Here is a 15394-nt window from a genome sequence, read left to right on the forward strand (position 1 = left end):
AAGCTAGGTATACAACACACAGACAACATAAGGGCAGAATATCTATAGACAGAGAATTTAAAAATCTAGAAGGCTAGGTCCAGTGAGTTGAATAATTTATTGAGATCAAATGTAAACCACAGAGATAGGTGAACACCGGGACTGTGCCAGGGGACGATACGATGTGCTTGACTGACTGGGGTTGTGCGCTTGTGCTGTATGATGTCATCTGCTGTACCCATCTGGATATGTGTGTCAGTGAAAGAGATGTGTTCCTGCAAGAGCATGTGTGTATTTAGGGTTGCACAGCTACCACTATTTTACCAAAGTTACTGGAATCCTCTGTAATTTTGGTAAATAACAGGTCATCTATGGTAACTTTGGTGATTTATACTTGAACTAAAAAAATGTTATTCATATATAGTATTATTATTTTTTACATCTGTGACCATAATGTCCGTGAGTTTCTAGTGGATAGACTATATGGTTCAAGAGAAAAATAACCTAAATCATTTTGGAAAAGCATCTAATCAACAATTGCATTGTTTTCAATTCACTCCACAAACTATTGTATTTTTTCACAACTGCCACCAGTTTGATCCCCAAATATTTACAACAAAGACATATTGACATAGTAAAATAAAAAAAGTGTAAAATAAACAAAGGGTATTTTATTCTGAAACCCTCATATTAAACATCAATGACATTCACTACGTTGATGGTTTATATTTAGGATATTTTACAGCTTTGTCATCTCATTTAATTATTGTATAGATGTTATATCTGATAAGGCCACACAGAGGGCCAGAGATAATTCATGAGTATGTTTACATGCACACTAATAATTTGATATTAAACTGATTATGGCATTATGCCAGGTATGGAAATAGTCACGTGAACACCTTACTCTGCTTATCTTGAATCGGCGTACGGTCAAAATCTAAGTAAGCATACACCAATTAAAACACCTGGTTTTCTAGGCAATCTTTCAAATTACTGCATTCGAGCTGTGTATTTGATTTGCGCCCAGCACCAGACTCCCTCTTATGCGTGAATTTGGAAAAACAAAAGTATGCATATTAGAAATTGTTTTCACATACAAACTTTATATGTCCCAACTCAGAATCAAAAGGTTTTGCAAAAAGTTTGGCCAATGTGGTCAAACATTTTTTTAGATGGCTGATTTTCTGAATTTATCTGAAGTCTCATCAGTAGCCTGATTTCAGACGTAAACAGGATTATTAAGGAAATTGTTCTTCTTGCAAAGCATGTAAATGTTTTAAACAAAATCCAATTATGGTATGCATGTAACCATGCTCACAAACACCTGTGATAATCTGAAGTACCAAAAAAAGACACTAGATGTCATCTGATAAAATTACATATATTCCTTGAAAGTTACAAAAATTCTGGTAGTTTACTGGTAAACTTAGAAAGTTTCCAGTAATATACCCTCCCATTGCAACCCTATGTGTATCAGGGTTCTGCATTAGGTGTGTATGGGCAGGTTCTGTGGTGGTTCTGCAGGCAGGTTATTCTGGGCCTCTTGGACTTCTTGTTCAACAGGAGCTTTAGCACCTGAATGAGAGTGCCAGAGAGAACATTCCATTACTGAAAGAACCCCTCAGAGGAGACAAAAGCAAAAATGTCCCCAACTCACTCCATCTCTGCCCTTTTTATCTTGTCTATCCCGTTTACCTTGATCTTCCAGTTTCTGCATCTCTTGGTGGAACTGTAGTTCTCCGTTAGGACCCGTAGGAGGCTGCCCCTCCACTGCCTGTTTCTCCTTCCTCTGAGACATCTCTAGCACTGCCTGACAGGATCAGACAAACATTTCATCATATGGCTACTCATAGTTTCATATTTCATTGAAGATATAATCGCTATAGTGACAGTATGGCTTATTCTGCAGTATTTGGCTGTTCATAGTATGGCTATCCTCCATACCACTGTGCAGAGTAAGTGGTGGTTGTCTACCTGTTGGTACTCTCGTCTCTGGGCCTCCAGGGCCTTGCCCCTCTCCTTCAGCAGATCCTGCTCCTGACGAAGAGACTCCGCCCTCTTACCGAGCTCCTCCTCCTTGGTCCGCAGTTCCGCCTCAAACCGCTGGAGCTCAGCCTCTGTAAACACCGGCTTGGTGTCATCTAAAGTCTGGAGGGATGGGGAAGACGAGCCTGACATCACTCAACACACAAACTATAAAATGACCCAACGTCCCTCACTCACTTACATCCCATTCTTTAGGGTTATTGAACTCTTTCTTGTCTGTTGATTTAAGGAACTCTTCCAGGCTGACGAGTCGATCTTGATTGATGTCCACCTGTCAAAACAGAAAAAAGTAATAGATAACAGACCAAGAGTGAACGGATGAGAGGTGAACAGCCAGAGAGTGAACGGATGAGAGGTGAACGGATGAGAGGTGAACAGAGAGTGAACGGATGAGAGCTAAACAGACAGAGTGAAAGGATGAGAGGTGAACAGAGAGAGAGAGAGAGGAGAGAGGGATAAAGACACAGAAACAAGGAAAAACAGGAATGGAGGATTAAAACAGAGGACAGAAATCCAAACAATACTAACGTTCTTCATGACATGCTCCCTCATCCTCAGCCTCTCTTCCTCCATCTCCATCATATCATCCTCCTCATTCTTTGGGTCGTAGACCTTCTCCAGCTGGTGGTAGAGGGCAAGAGAGAGCTGTTACTATACCACACGGACACGGACACACACACACACGTGAGGGGAATGTGCGTTACCTCTTTGGCAAAGAGGGCCTCTAGTTCCTGCTCATCTAAAACACCATCTCCATTCGCATCTACAGGGAGGAAAATAAACATTATTTGAACACATACAAACGTCATCATCATGTAATAGTAGAGTGCAGCTTAACTGACCATGCAGTTTGAAGAAGGTCTTTGGGTTAAACTCTGTTGGGTCCAGTCCATCAGTCTCCTCCCATACCTCACGCAGTTGAGCTACACTGCCCTGATGGAGAGATAGAAAGAGAGGGAGAGAGAAAAAGAGAGAGATTCCATTCTACTGGTCTCGCATACAAAAGCATTCCCTCCATCTTACTCGCTCTCTCCGTCTTTCTCTCTCACCGGAGCGTTGACCTTGGGGTGCTTGCGGTGTTTATCCTTCAGCTCCTCCATCCTCTTCTCCTCCTTCTCTCGCTTCTCCTGGTCCAGACCCTTGAGGTACTCCCGTCTCTCGTGCTCCTTCAGCATCTCATAGCGTTTGAACTCATCATGTCTCTCTGCATCGTAGTTCTCTAGGTCTTTAGTGGCCTAGCAGGGAGACAAGAGGACAAGGATGAGGAGATACTGATGTACAGTACCAATCAAAATTTTGGATACACCTACTCCTTAATTTATTTCTACAATGTACAATAATAGTGAAGACAAACTATGAAATAACACATATGGAATCATGTAGTAACCACAAAGTGATAAACAAATCAAAATGTATGAGATTTTTCAAAGTAGCCACCCTTGATGACAGCTTTGCACACTCTTGGCATTCTCTCAACCAGCTTCATGAGGTAGTTACCTGGAATGCATTTCAATTAACTGGTGTGCCTTGTTAAAAGTTAATTTGTGGAATTTCTTTTTCTTTCTTAATGCATTTGAGCAAAGAGAAAACAACAGTCCATCATTACCTTAAGACATGAAGGTCAGTCAATCTGGAACATTTCAAGAACTATGAACGTTTCTTCAAGTGCAGTCGGAAAAACCATCAAGTACTATTAGTATTATTATTATTATTACTATGATGAAACCGGCTCTCATGAGGACCGCCACAGGAAAGGAAGACCCAGAGTTACCTCTGCTGCAGAGGATAAATTCATTAGCATTAACTGCACCTCAAGATTGCTGCCCAAATAAATGTTCAAGTAACAGACACATCTCAACATCAACTGTTCAGAGGAGACTGCGTGAATTAGGCATAAATGGTCGAATTGCTGCAAAGAAACCACTACTAAAGGACACCAAAAAGAAGAGACTTGCTTGGGCCAAGAAACATGAGCAATGGACTTTAGACCGGTGGAAATCTGTCCTTTGGTCTGATGAGTCCAAATTGTAGATTTTGGTTCCAACCGCCATGTCTTTGTGAGACCCAGAGTAGGTGAACAGAAGATCTCTGCATGTGTGGTTCCCACTGTGAAGCATGGAGGAGGTGGTGTGATGGTGCATTGCTGGTGACACAGTCTGTGATTTATTTAGAATTTAAGGCACACTTAACCAGCATGGCTAGCACATCATTCTGCAGCGATACGCCCTCCCATTTGGTCTGCGCTTAGTGGGACTATCATTTGTTTTTCAACAGGACAATGACCCGAAACACAACTCCAGGCTGTGTAAGGGCTATTTGACCAAGAAGGAGTGATGGAATGCTGCATCAGATGACCTGGCCTCCACAATCACCCAACCTCAACCCAATTGAGATGGTTTGGGATGAGTTGGACCATAGAGTGAAGGGAAAGCAGCCAACAAATGCTCAGCATATGTGGGAACTCCTTCAAGACTGTTGGAAAACCATTCCTCATGAAGCTGGTTGAGAGAATGCCAAGAGTGTGCAGAGCTGTCATCAAGGGAAAGGGTGGCTACTTTGAAGAATCTAAAATATTTTTTTTTGTTTAACCGTTTTTTGGTGACTACATGATTCCATATGTGCTATTTCATAGTCTTGATGTCTTCACTGTTATTCTACAATGTAGAAAATAAAGAAAAAACATTGAATGAGCAAACTTTTGACTGGTACTGTACATCGGCCTAGCTGGGAGACAGAGGACAAGGATGGGGGGATACTGAAGTACGTTGGCCTAGCAGGGAGGCAGAGGACAAGGACGAGGGGATAATGAAGTACATCAACACCAGTGTTATGACACAAGTAGATAAGAATCAGGGCCCGTATTCATAACGCATTCTGGAGTAGGAATACTGATCTAGGATTAGCACCCAATATAAATCGCATTAATTATGATAAAAGATGGTGCCGACAGACAAACTTGGCAGATCTGCTTCTAGCGCTTAAGCAACTTTGCCGTATTTAGTTTTTTTGTGTTATTTCTTACATTATTAGCCCAGAGCAGTTTTTGTGTTATTACATATAGCCGGAAATAACTTTTGGAAATCAGAGCAGTAACTCACCAGCATAACGACCAGGAATACGACTTTCCCGAATACTCAGGAGGCTTGCACACCCTCCACCACTTCCAAGTATATTACTCGCTAATATTCAGTCTCTGGACAATAAAGTAGATGAGTTCAGGGCAAGGATCCCCCTCCAGAGTCATCAGGGACTGTAACATACTCTGATTCACAGAATCATGGCTCTCTCGGGATATACTGTCCCCGTCCATACAGCCAGCTGGGTTCTCAGTACATTGCGCAGACAGGAATAAAGAACTCCCAGGGAAGAAGGGCGGTGGTGTATGTTTCATGATTAACTACTCATGGAGTGATTGTGATAACATACAGGAACTCAAGTCCTTTTGTTCACCAGACCTAGAATACGTCAAATTCAAATGCCGACCGTTTTACCTCCCGGTTTACCTCCCGATTCTCTCCGGTTCCAGTGACAGCCATGTATTATTATATTCCCCCTCAAGCCAATACCACGACAGCCCTCAAGGAACTACACTGGACTTTATGCAAACTGGAAACCACATATCCTGAGACTACATTTATTGTAGCTGGGGATTTTAACAAAGCAAATCTGAGGAAAACACTACTGAAGTTCTATCAAGACATTGACTGTCGTACTCGCTCTGATAAAACACTAGACCACTGCAACTCTTTCGAAATGCCTACAAGGCCCTCCCCCAACCTCCCTTCGGCAAATAAGATCACGACTGCATTTTGCTCCTCCCTTCCTATAGGCAGAAACTCAAACAGGAAGTACCCGTGCTAAGGTCTAGTCAAAGCTGGTCTGACCAGATCGGAATCCATGCTTCAAGATTGTTTTGATCAAGCGGACTGGGATATGTTCTGGCTAACCTCAGAATAACATTGACGTATACAAAGACACGGTGACTGAATTCAACAGGAAGTGTATAGAGGATGTTATTCCCACTGACTATTAAAACCTACCCAAACCAGAAACCGTGGATAGATGGCAGCACAAAACTGAAAGCGGAATATAGTCGAATACAAACAGTAGTTATTTTCTCCGTAAGGAAATCAAACAGGCAAAACGTCAGTACAGAGACAAAGTGGAGTCACAATTCAATGGCTCAGACACGAGACGTATGTGGCAGGGTCTACAGACAATCACAGATTACAAAGGGAAAACCAGCCACGTCTTGCTCCCGGACAAACTAAACACCTTCTTTGTCCGCTTTGAGGATAACAATGCGACCAACACGGCCTGATTTCAAGGACTGTAGGCTCTCATTCTGTGAGTAAGACATTTAAGCGTGGTAACCCTCACAAGAATACCAGCCCAGAAGGCATCCCTAGAAGCGTCCTCAGAGTAAGTGCAGACCAGCTGTCTGGAGTGTTTACAGACATATTCCATCTCTCCCTATCCCAGTCTGCTGACCCCACTTCCTTCAAGATGTCCACCATTGTTCCTGTACCCAAGAAAGCAAAGGTAACTGAACTAAATGACTATTTCCCCGTAGCACTCACTTCTGTCATCATGAAGTGCTTTGAGAGGCTAGTTAAGGATCATATCACCTCTACCTGACACCCTAGACCCACTTCAATTGACATACCACCCCAATAGATCCACAGACGATGCAATCGCCATCGCACTGCCCTATCCCATCTGGACACGAGGAATAGCTACAGAAGAATGCTTTCAATACCATAGTACCCTCAAGTTCCTCGGCGTACACATCACTGACAATCTGAAATGATCCACCCACACAGTGTGGTGAAGAAGGAGCAACAACTGCTCTTCAACCTCAGGAAGCTGAAGAAATTCAGCATGGCCCCTAAGACACTCAAACTTTTACAGATGGACAATTGAGAGCATCCTGTCGGGCTGTTTCACCCCTGGTATGGCAACTTCTCCCCCGCAACCGCAGGGCTCTTCAGAGGGTGGTGCGGTCTGTACAACGCATCACCGGGGGCACACTTCCTGCCCTCAAGGACACATACAGCACCCGATGTCACAGGAAGGCCAAAAAGGACATCAACCACCCAAGCCACTGCCTGTTCACCCTGCTATCATCCAGAAGGCGGGGTCAGTACAGGTGCATCAAAGCTGGGACTGAGAGACTTCTATCTCAAGGCCATCAGACTGTTAAATAGCCATCACTAGCCAGCTACCACCCGGTTATTCAACCCTGCACCTTAGAGGCTGCTGCCCTATATACATAGACATGGAATCACTGGCCACTTTAATAATGGAACACTAGTCACTTTAATAATGTTTACATACTGCTTTACTCATCTCATATGTATATACTGTATTCTATTCTACTGTATTTTAGTCAATGCCACTCCGACATTGCTCGTCCTAATATTTATATATTTCTTCATTCCCTTCTTTTACTTTTAGATTTGTGTGTATTGTTGTGAATTGTTAGATACTACTGCACTGTTGGAGCTAGGAACACAAGCATTTCTCTACACCCGCAATAACATCTGATAAATATGTGTATTTGTACCAATAAAATTTGATTTGAAAAGGCTAAACTGATCCTAGATCTGCACCTACTCTTAGATGTTCTATGAATGCACATACAGGCCCTGGACTCTATGCTCACTGCATTACCGTTGAGATGAGCAGCTCAAGGTCTTTGGCCTCAAAGGTGTTCTGATTGTGTGGATCCAGGTGTTCAAACTGCTTCAACAGAGAGGCATGGTCCATCTGTAAACCTTGGGGATAAACAGAGGGGTTTTAACAAGTGACTGAGAAAACATATATAATCTTGGTCTTCCAGGCCTTTAAAGAACCCTCACTCTGTGTGTTGGTGCTGTCCAGTTTGGCTTTGAGCAGCATCCTGAGGCGAGACACCTCCTGTCTCTTCAGCTCATCCAGACGAGTTCTAACATGGTGCCCCACAAGGTCCAGCTCCTTACTGAGACGACCATTCTGAAGATGGACAGTCAGTCAGACACATAGATTCACCTTTATTCGCCAGGACATTTACTGTACATGTACCAGGAACTTGACCCAGTGACTTGATGCTGCCACAATAAACAGAACATAGACAGAATACAGACAGAATGTATAGACAAATAATTTACGACATACAGTATGTACACTATAGATTAGGGATGGGCATTTGAAATTATTTCACTATACAAATATGATATTTTTTCAGATATCTGGATTGTTGAAGTACATGTTTTAAAGAAAACGGTACCCTACGCGTTTCAGCGGAAGGGTAAGTGAGGTGTGAGAGAGGAGCAGGGGCCAGTGTGTGTGGCACAGAGGGAGAGAGAAAAAGTAGACAAACCGACTCGTGCTAGTTAGAAAACTTGTTGCTGCCATAGGTTATCTATCATACCATCTGGTAGTACCGGTCTTGACTGAACCAAATCATTGTAAAGAAGCTAGCTGGCTACAGTAGCTAGGTAAGTTAGTCAGCTAGCTAGCTAAAGTAGAAAGGCTAATTGAGGCACTCCTCGTAATTGTCTACGACAACTCCATTCATATGAAACAACAGCCTACCTGTTGGTTGATCATTGTAGTCTACTCCTTCTCATTTAGCCAAGTTAATTCCATAATTTTTATTCTATTTTGCATCAATTAGTAATGTCCCACTTCCTTTACAACAAATTGAGCCTCCGACTGTAACACCACTTTGATTGACCAATAATAACAACATGCTCCACGTGTGAAGGCTACCGGGGCATCTTTTTTTATGGGCCGCACTCTTAAAAACTGTCATAAAACTGTTGTGTTATTAAAATGTTTAATGTAATGGTCTATCCTTGCAGGCTATGTAGCAAGGTCACATAGGTACTTTTATGAAATTTTAGACCAGGCATTTTCATAGTTAAAATAGACCATTAAGTAATCGAATACTAACGTCCATTCAGACATTCAAATAACCCGTGCCAATCCCTACTATAGATGACTTGAGGGGAGTGAGTTAATACTTTCAAAACTAATAAAAACTAAGGTCAGAAAATATAAGACAAGGGGAGAGAGAGAGAGAGACCTTGATGTCCTCTGTGTTGGCAGTCTGGAGTTTCTCTCTGAAGTGGGGATCTGTCTCCAGCACCTCAATCACCTCTCTCAGATACCGGTCATAGTATAGGCCTGTGTCCTGCAATGGACAGGCAACCACACACACACACAAACATCACACGTTACACATGGATACAGGCAACCACACACACAAACATCACACATGGATGGATACAGACAACACAGACACAGACGGACGGACAGACAACGGATGGAAGACAGACGTACCACATCCTCCTGTTTTCCTCCTGAGGAGGCTGTGCTTCCTGGGGGGTTGCATTGCGGTCGAGGGGCACTGACCAAACCTCCAGAGACATGGATAGGAGCAGCAGCCAGCCAGGATCCAGGTTCATCCTCCTGCAAGTATGAACATATATGATCTGTCTATGTCAATTATATATTCAGACATTATTCAGCTATCTGTCATTTGGTACTGAACACCAACTGAATGATGTTTGACGGCTGACATCTGACAGACAGAGGCACATCACAGGAGGCGTATCCTGTTGCATGGACATTACATGGGAACTGGCAGATTGACCATCAGATACTGTGGGCTTGTGACGCACTATGGGCTAACGCGAAACCTGGCTGAATGAAAGGTCTACGCTTTGATTTCGTGTGACAATATATAGCTTTTCAGTAGAAAGCGCAACACGCAACAGCAAAGACACTACCGGCACTCTGAACAACAGGAAGCTAGCAACGTTAGCAAGCTACGGATGAGAGGCTTCCATCCATCTTGCATCCCCCATTCATATTAAATGCGCGAATCCCACTAGAAAACGTCAGGCAACGCCAACAGGCCAAATTTAGTATTACGTACACTAGGTGTGACATGAGGGATTCTCGCTTACCGTTACTTGTTGATCGGTGGCTAATTCTTGCCCGTTGTATTAGCCAGCTGACGTTACTTCCTTTACCGAAAGTCTTCCGAAATTATTATTATTTTTTTGCGTCGCAGCCGAAAATGACGTCAGAAAGAAGCGACTATGTTGACCGATTGTATGGGTACCGTCCGTTCTTATAACGCGTTCAACTACTATTCGGAACTAGGAAATTCGTACATTTCCGATTTGCTAGTTTTGAGGTTCCCAGTTCCGACTATTACATGAACGCGGCATTATTATTCCTCAGCGTCTCCATCCCGTCGGTTCTTATTAATAAACTGTAGTTCAGTGGTCTCGTCAGAGAGGAAGAGGCGAAGCGAGAGGATTTACTGCGCCCAAAATATGTCCGCGTGAGATAAGCCCTTTTTTGCATGGAGGGCTATGAGAGGGTGTCGAAATCGAATAGAAGTTTTGTAATGTTTAGGCTGTTACAAATGTACTTATAGAAGTGGATTCATGTGGCATTCCGGAAACTTTGAGAAAAACAACTTAGTTTTGCCTGTTGGTCACGCGCGTATCTGCCCTCTCATTGGCTAAAATGGTTTCACCTGATTTCTCCTGCCTTCCATCGTTGATGACATATGTTTCCGTTGTTAGAATGGTCAGTCTTGTCAATATAATAGATAATCTTTGGTCTCGTTCCAATACAAAAAAACCGTACATTTCCTTTACGTCTTCCTTATCGTATGAAAAACACCCACACATGCGAAGTACAGTTATTGTTTTGAAGTTAAATTTTGAAGTAATTGTATTTCATTTACATTGTAAAGGATGTTTTATTTCCATAAGGGTGTTTGTCCATCACACACATCACATATAAAGAGAAAATAAATAAAAGATCAAATTCCAACAGGTAAAAAGTATGTATTTATTTCATTAAAATAGATAGCTATGTATATTATTTCATCAATTACCTTGTCACTTCACATACAAACACAAACAATGGTGAATTTAAATAAATTAACATTACATAATTGCACATAATAAATAAATGGATAAATAATAGATTAAGGACATACTATCAACAACATAATGACAAAGAATCACAGATAATAAATATGGCACAAGAAACACAATGAATAAATAAACAATATTAAATTAAAGTAATTTCAAAATATGATAATAAATTGTAGCATTTGAGTTCATAAAGAGTTTATATCAGTTTCACTGATGAGCTACATGCAGGACTTTGATTGATTTGCACTTTGTCTCACACAATTTAGTGTTTAGAAATCAATCTCTCTCATATCAGTAGGAGTGCCTGCTCTTTCATCCTCTATTTCTCCATCCTTCTCCATGGCACTGTCTTGGAGTCCACCTCTGAGCCGTTGTTTGAGGGCAGCTTCTATCAATTCACTGTAACACTGCAACACCATCTGTGATCAAAGAAGAAAGATAAACACAGATTAGGATTAAAACCAGCACCCTTCCAGTCACACTAACCACATCACAACCAATCTGTAACTCAAACACTTAGTTCTGTGGTCCTTTCTTTCCAGTCAAATTTTTACCTCTAAATCAGTCTTTCATTCAGCATTGCTACTGAATAGAGTTGAACTGCAGCTCCTGGCTGTAATACAACCAATATGTTGAGATATTTTCTGTAGAGATATTAGAGATACTGCTAGGCACTCACCAGGTCAGTCTGACACAGTTCTGCCAGTGTAGCACTCATATGACCCAGATGACCTGGACCCTTGTTGCCCAAACCCCGAAGGGCAGAGTTCAGCGCTGCCGCAGCAACCAGGGATGGAGGGGCTCCCAGGAAACGGTAGTCACAGACACACATGGCAACCAGGGTGTCACTATGCCGACGCAGTGTGGAGAATAACTCCTCTGTATCTGTCTTTCCATCCTTCCTCTCCCCTACAGGGGGAAGGAAATGTGGAATGAAGTCCTGAGCGGTTACCGCAGCAACGTCCCATCGAAGAGTTGCAAGGATGACACGTTCCATCTCCTTATGTTGAAAGGGCAAGAACATCAATATACATGTGTTTCTGTGTAAAAACATTTTCATTTAGTGTATATATAGCCCACTGAATACAATGCATATAATAATACAGAGATGGTTTGCATTCACAAGGTCCCCCATATTGTCACATACAGAGTTTTGAAAGTGTCTCTCCTCAATATCAAAATGGTGACCTACCCGTATGTTGGAGGGCAGGAAGCTGTACTCAGCTGCAGCACAAAGAGAGTCAGCAGAGATTGTGTCACATTCTGTTAGTTTGGAGGCGATGAGGATGCAGGCTGCAGCCAGGCAGTAGGGTGAAACAGGGAGAGACAGGGAGGCAGACAGGAAGCGGTCCAACATAGAGACAGACAGGGGAAACACTGTTTCGTCACAGCCACGCTCACAGCATACCTAGTAGAGAGACCAACAGGAGAGAATCAATTAGTGCCTCATCACAGTACACCAAAGACATTTATGTGGGGAAAAAAGAGATGAAAATGGAATCCAGAGAATGAAAGTTCATACTTCCATAGCCCACTTGGCGAGCTCCTCTCTGCGCTCCGGCTCTCTCTGGATGAGGGCGACGTAGAGGGCGGAGGGCAGATATCTCTCCTCCACCTGTAGCAGCCTCTGGATGATCCGCTGCCCAGACACACTGGGGTCCCAGGGGGCCCGGAGCTGTGACTGGCCCCTGGCCTGGCCCTGCTGGGCTCCCTGACCTTGCTGGCCTCGGACTTCCTCCTCACACCACAGAGACACAGACACAGACATCCCTCAGCTCAGCCCACACACAACTACCTAGGTGGGTTTGTGTTCCTCTCGGTCCAGAAAGTGGGATACAACAAGTCAATGTTACTCTGTCAGTGTAAGGAGAGAGAATGTAGGACCAATGTGTGTGCTGAAAATCTGCAACTAATCCAACTCAATTAAACCCTCTTCTTGTCACTGCTATGTTGGATGTCCTTTTATTTCCTCGCCCTTCTTTATGTGTGTGTTCCTGTGTGAATCTTAGCCCGAACCTCCTCTGGCTGGGTTTTATACCCCTCGGAGAAAGAGGGTGACATAGAGGGTGTGGTGAAGAGGGAATGAAAGAGAAAGAGGGTGGTAACATAGTGACTGACATAAAATAATAAAAAGACAACAATGCTGTCTGTACAACAATTGCATCAACAGGTGGAGAGAGGGAGAAAATAGAGAAGGAGAGAGAGGGAGGGGAGGAGAGAGGGTGCAGACAAGAGGGAGGGGCCCGCAGGGACAGGGCAACAGCTTGCCCCCAACAGTGAAAAAGAGAAGGGGAGAAAGGGAGAGAAGGGAGGAGAGAAAAGGTCATCTACAAACTCTGACAATCGGAATGGATAACATGAGGAGTAGGTTGTTTGTTGACAATATTAAAGGGGAAAGAGAAAAGATGGAAATATATCTTCTCAAACTGAAAGTTCCAAATTCTTTCCCATTAAATAATATAAACTGTATAGAGAAATTAGAGATTATAATTGCAGTTAATTGGAAAAGCAACGTGAGGGTTTATGCAGTGTTGAATGGTTGCATTTTTACAAAATCCTTTTGTAAACTTTTTTGCCCTGACCTGTTTGTAGCTACACATAATTTATTGTGCTACAAACTAATATATGAATAAAGATTTCCGTACTCTAAATATCTAACTTTTGGCATGAAACTCTCTCTCTAGTGCCCAGAACTCTCTGAGGAATCTCATTGTCAAAGCAACCTGTGTCCCGTCACTCCCCATAACCCCCCCCCCAGCCTGTAGCAATCTGCTACCCCTGTTTAAAGCTGGGTGAATCCACTAGGGAGGACAGGGTGAGGTATGAGCAACAGACAGTAGAGCAGGCAGGTCAATGAGCCGTATTGTCTCCTTTACAAATCAGTGTCAGACACCAGCCCCTGGCCTTCTGCTGGGTCCTCTCTCTCTCTGACACACACACACACCCTTCACACATTCACTGGACAGCAGACACACTCTCGCATGCTCCTCGGGGACTCCCCTGACGGTCACAATGGGGTCACACTTACAAGTAGTGAATTCAGATTCTATTTGACACAGTGAGTCACTACAGGTGGTTTAAGGGACACACGAGGGCATATGTTTCACAGAGACATTTGGGAAGCACTGAAAATGAATCAATTACACACCTCTTGAATCAGCCTTAAAATATCATAAGACAAAAGCATAAATTAAGGTTATGTTGTATTTTTACTTGATTAAAGGGGAAATCTGCACATCAGAACCCAAAATATTAGCTTGTTTTATCCCAATGGTTGTAAACAAAGTAAATGCAAACAAACATGGTTAAAACTATCATATTGATATCATGGATGGTCAGTCCTTGCATCCATAGCTCTTTCTTTGAATTTGAGAGTCGTTACATTTCTACAGCCCCATCCCTTAGCTTTTTCCCAAAACAGGGGCGGGGAGTCACTTATTGTTTCAACTGCTGATTGCCGCTTTAAATCAATCACGATAATCAGACCTTCAAATAGATATGTTGTAATACAGTTGTTTTCTTTTAATAATAGTATCTATTTTATGCTAATGTTTAGCTGGAATGTATTTTGTGTTTCTCACTAACATTCACTGTGGAAAGTCATAGCATAATTTCTGAGTCCTTTTGTTGAATCTCTTCGAAGTCAAGAGATTTCATTGCTGAAATATTCCTCAATCACCCTTAATCATTAGTCATCTGTGTGTGTGTGGCTGCACATTTGCTGGAAAACCCCAAGAAGAATGCAAAGGCATTCTTCTTTAGTAAACACACTTATCTGGGACTTGAGATTTAAACCACAGACTTGATCTCCTCTGAGATCTCAAACACTCAGATAAAACCCCCTCCAAGCGGTAACACAATCACAACAAGAGAGATTATCACCCCAACACACTGGGACCATTGTAGAATTAGAGGGGATGATGGCTGTTGAGAGAGACATCCATAAACAGTGATTGGATTAGCACTGAAAACAGATTGAGTTTGAATGAGAGCCAGAGTGAGTTTGGCTGTGGGAGTCAGAAGAGGTTAGGTCAGAAGAGAGAGAGGGCAGAGAGGGGCGTGGGGAAGAGAAACAGAGTGACAGATCGCCCGCCTGTTTAAGTACCCTGCTAAATTCATACATTGCAGCTGTATTCAAACTGAGACAGAGAGGGAAGGAGGGAGAGAGGGGGATGGAGAGACATGGACGACCCAGTCGGTCTTGAGAGGGGAGTGTGTTTCTCCACCCCTCATTTTCCACCTCATTGCCCGGGACAGTGGAGGACAGAGATCCCTTTTCACCTCACAGACACCTGCTGACGGGGAGGGGAAGGGGGGTCTGCTCACTCAGTTAACACACTGCATAAACCATCCTACAGAACTGATAAACACTATCACTCAGAACTAAGTCAAACAACTAAGTGCTTTTGACAATTTTCTGG

The 15394-nt window shown here is 42.9% G+C and overlaps 3 protein-coding genes across 3 annotated transcripts in view; all 3 read right to left on the reverse strand.

Annotated features, from left to right (window-relative positions):
• The window catches only part of LOC118376123 (liprin-alpha-3-like), a 186229-nt gene that overhangs the window by 132737 nt on the left and 38098 nt on the right, over positions 1-15394 (reverse strand). The window lies entirely within an intron of this gene.
• Positions 1350-9479, reverse strand: LOC127930066 (nucleobindin-2-like). The gene is made up of 12 exons (XM_052519154.1): positions 9351-9479; positions 9098-9205; positions 7890-8022; positions 7702-7805; positions 3078-3263; positions 2871-2961; positions 2733-2791; positions 2557-2649; positions 2210-2299; positions 1957-2130; positions 1678-1792; positions 1350-1557 (listed from the first exon to the last, which is right to left on the reverse strand). The coding sequence occupies exons 1-12, from the start codon at positions 9477-9479 to the stop codon at positions 1469-1471; spliced, it is 1371 nt and encodes a 456-aa protein (XP_052375114.1). The 3' UTR covers positions 1350-1468.
• Positions 10553-12882, reverse strand: LOC127930069 (G1/S-specific cyclin-D2-like). The gene is made up of 4 exons (XM_052519155.1): positions 12496-12882; positions 12166-12381; positions 11653-11973; positions 10553-11392 (listed from the first exon to the last, which is right to left on the reverse strand). Exons 1-4 carry the CDS (start codon positions 12739-12741, stop codon positions 11243-11245), a joined length of 933 nt encoding a protein of 310 aa, XP_052375115.1. The 5' UTR covers positions 12742-12882; the 3' UTR covers positions 10553-11242.

Source organism: Oncorhynchus keta, chromosome 5 (genome assembly GCF_023373465.1).
Source record: "Oncorhynchus keta strain PuntledgeMale-10-30-2019 chromosome 5, Oket_V2, whole genome shotgun sequence".
Lineage (NCBI taxonomy): Eukaryota > Metazoa > Chordata > Actinopteri > Salmoniformes > Salmonidae > Oncorhynchus > Oncorhynchus keta.

What these genes read in the sequence shown, in the direction of transcription:
- LOC127930069 (XM_052519155.1), bottom strand. Translation starts at nt 12,741, where the DNA reads ATGTCTGTGTCTGTGTCTCTGTGGTGTGAGGAGGAAGTCCGAGGCCAG. An exon ending in TCCTGCCCTCCAACATACGG is followed by an intron (nt 11,974 to 12,165) that starts GTAGGTCACCAT and finishes TTTCAACATAAG; the next exon opens with GAGATGGAACGTGTCATCCT. An exon ending in AACTGTGTCAGACTGACCTG is followed by an intron (nt 11,393 to 11,652) that starts GTGAGTGCCTAG and finishes CTTTGATCACAG; the next exon opens with ATGGTGTTGCAGTGTTACAG.
- LOC127930066 (XM_052519154.1), bottom strand. Translation starts at nt 9,479, where the DNA reads ATGAACCTGGATCCTGGCTGGCTGCTGCTCCTATCCATGTCTCTGGAG. An exon ending in GACCTTCTTCAAACTGCATG is followed by an intron (nt 2,792 to 2,870) that starts GTCAGTTAAGCT and finishes TCCTCCCTGTAG; the next exon opens with ATGCGAATGGAGATGGTGTT. An exon ending in GCAGAAACTGGAAGATCAAG is followed by an intron (nt 1,558 to 1,677) that starts GTAAACGGGATA and finishes ACTCTCATTCAG; the next exon opens with GTGCTAAAGCTCCTGTTGAA.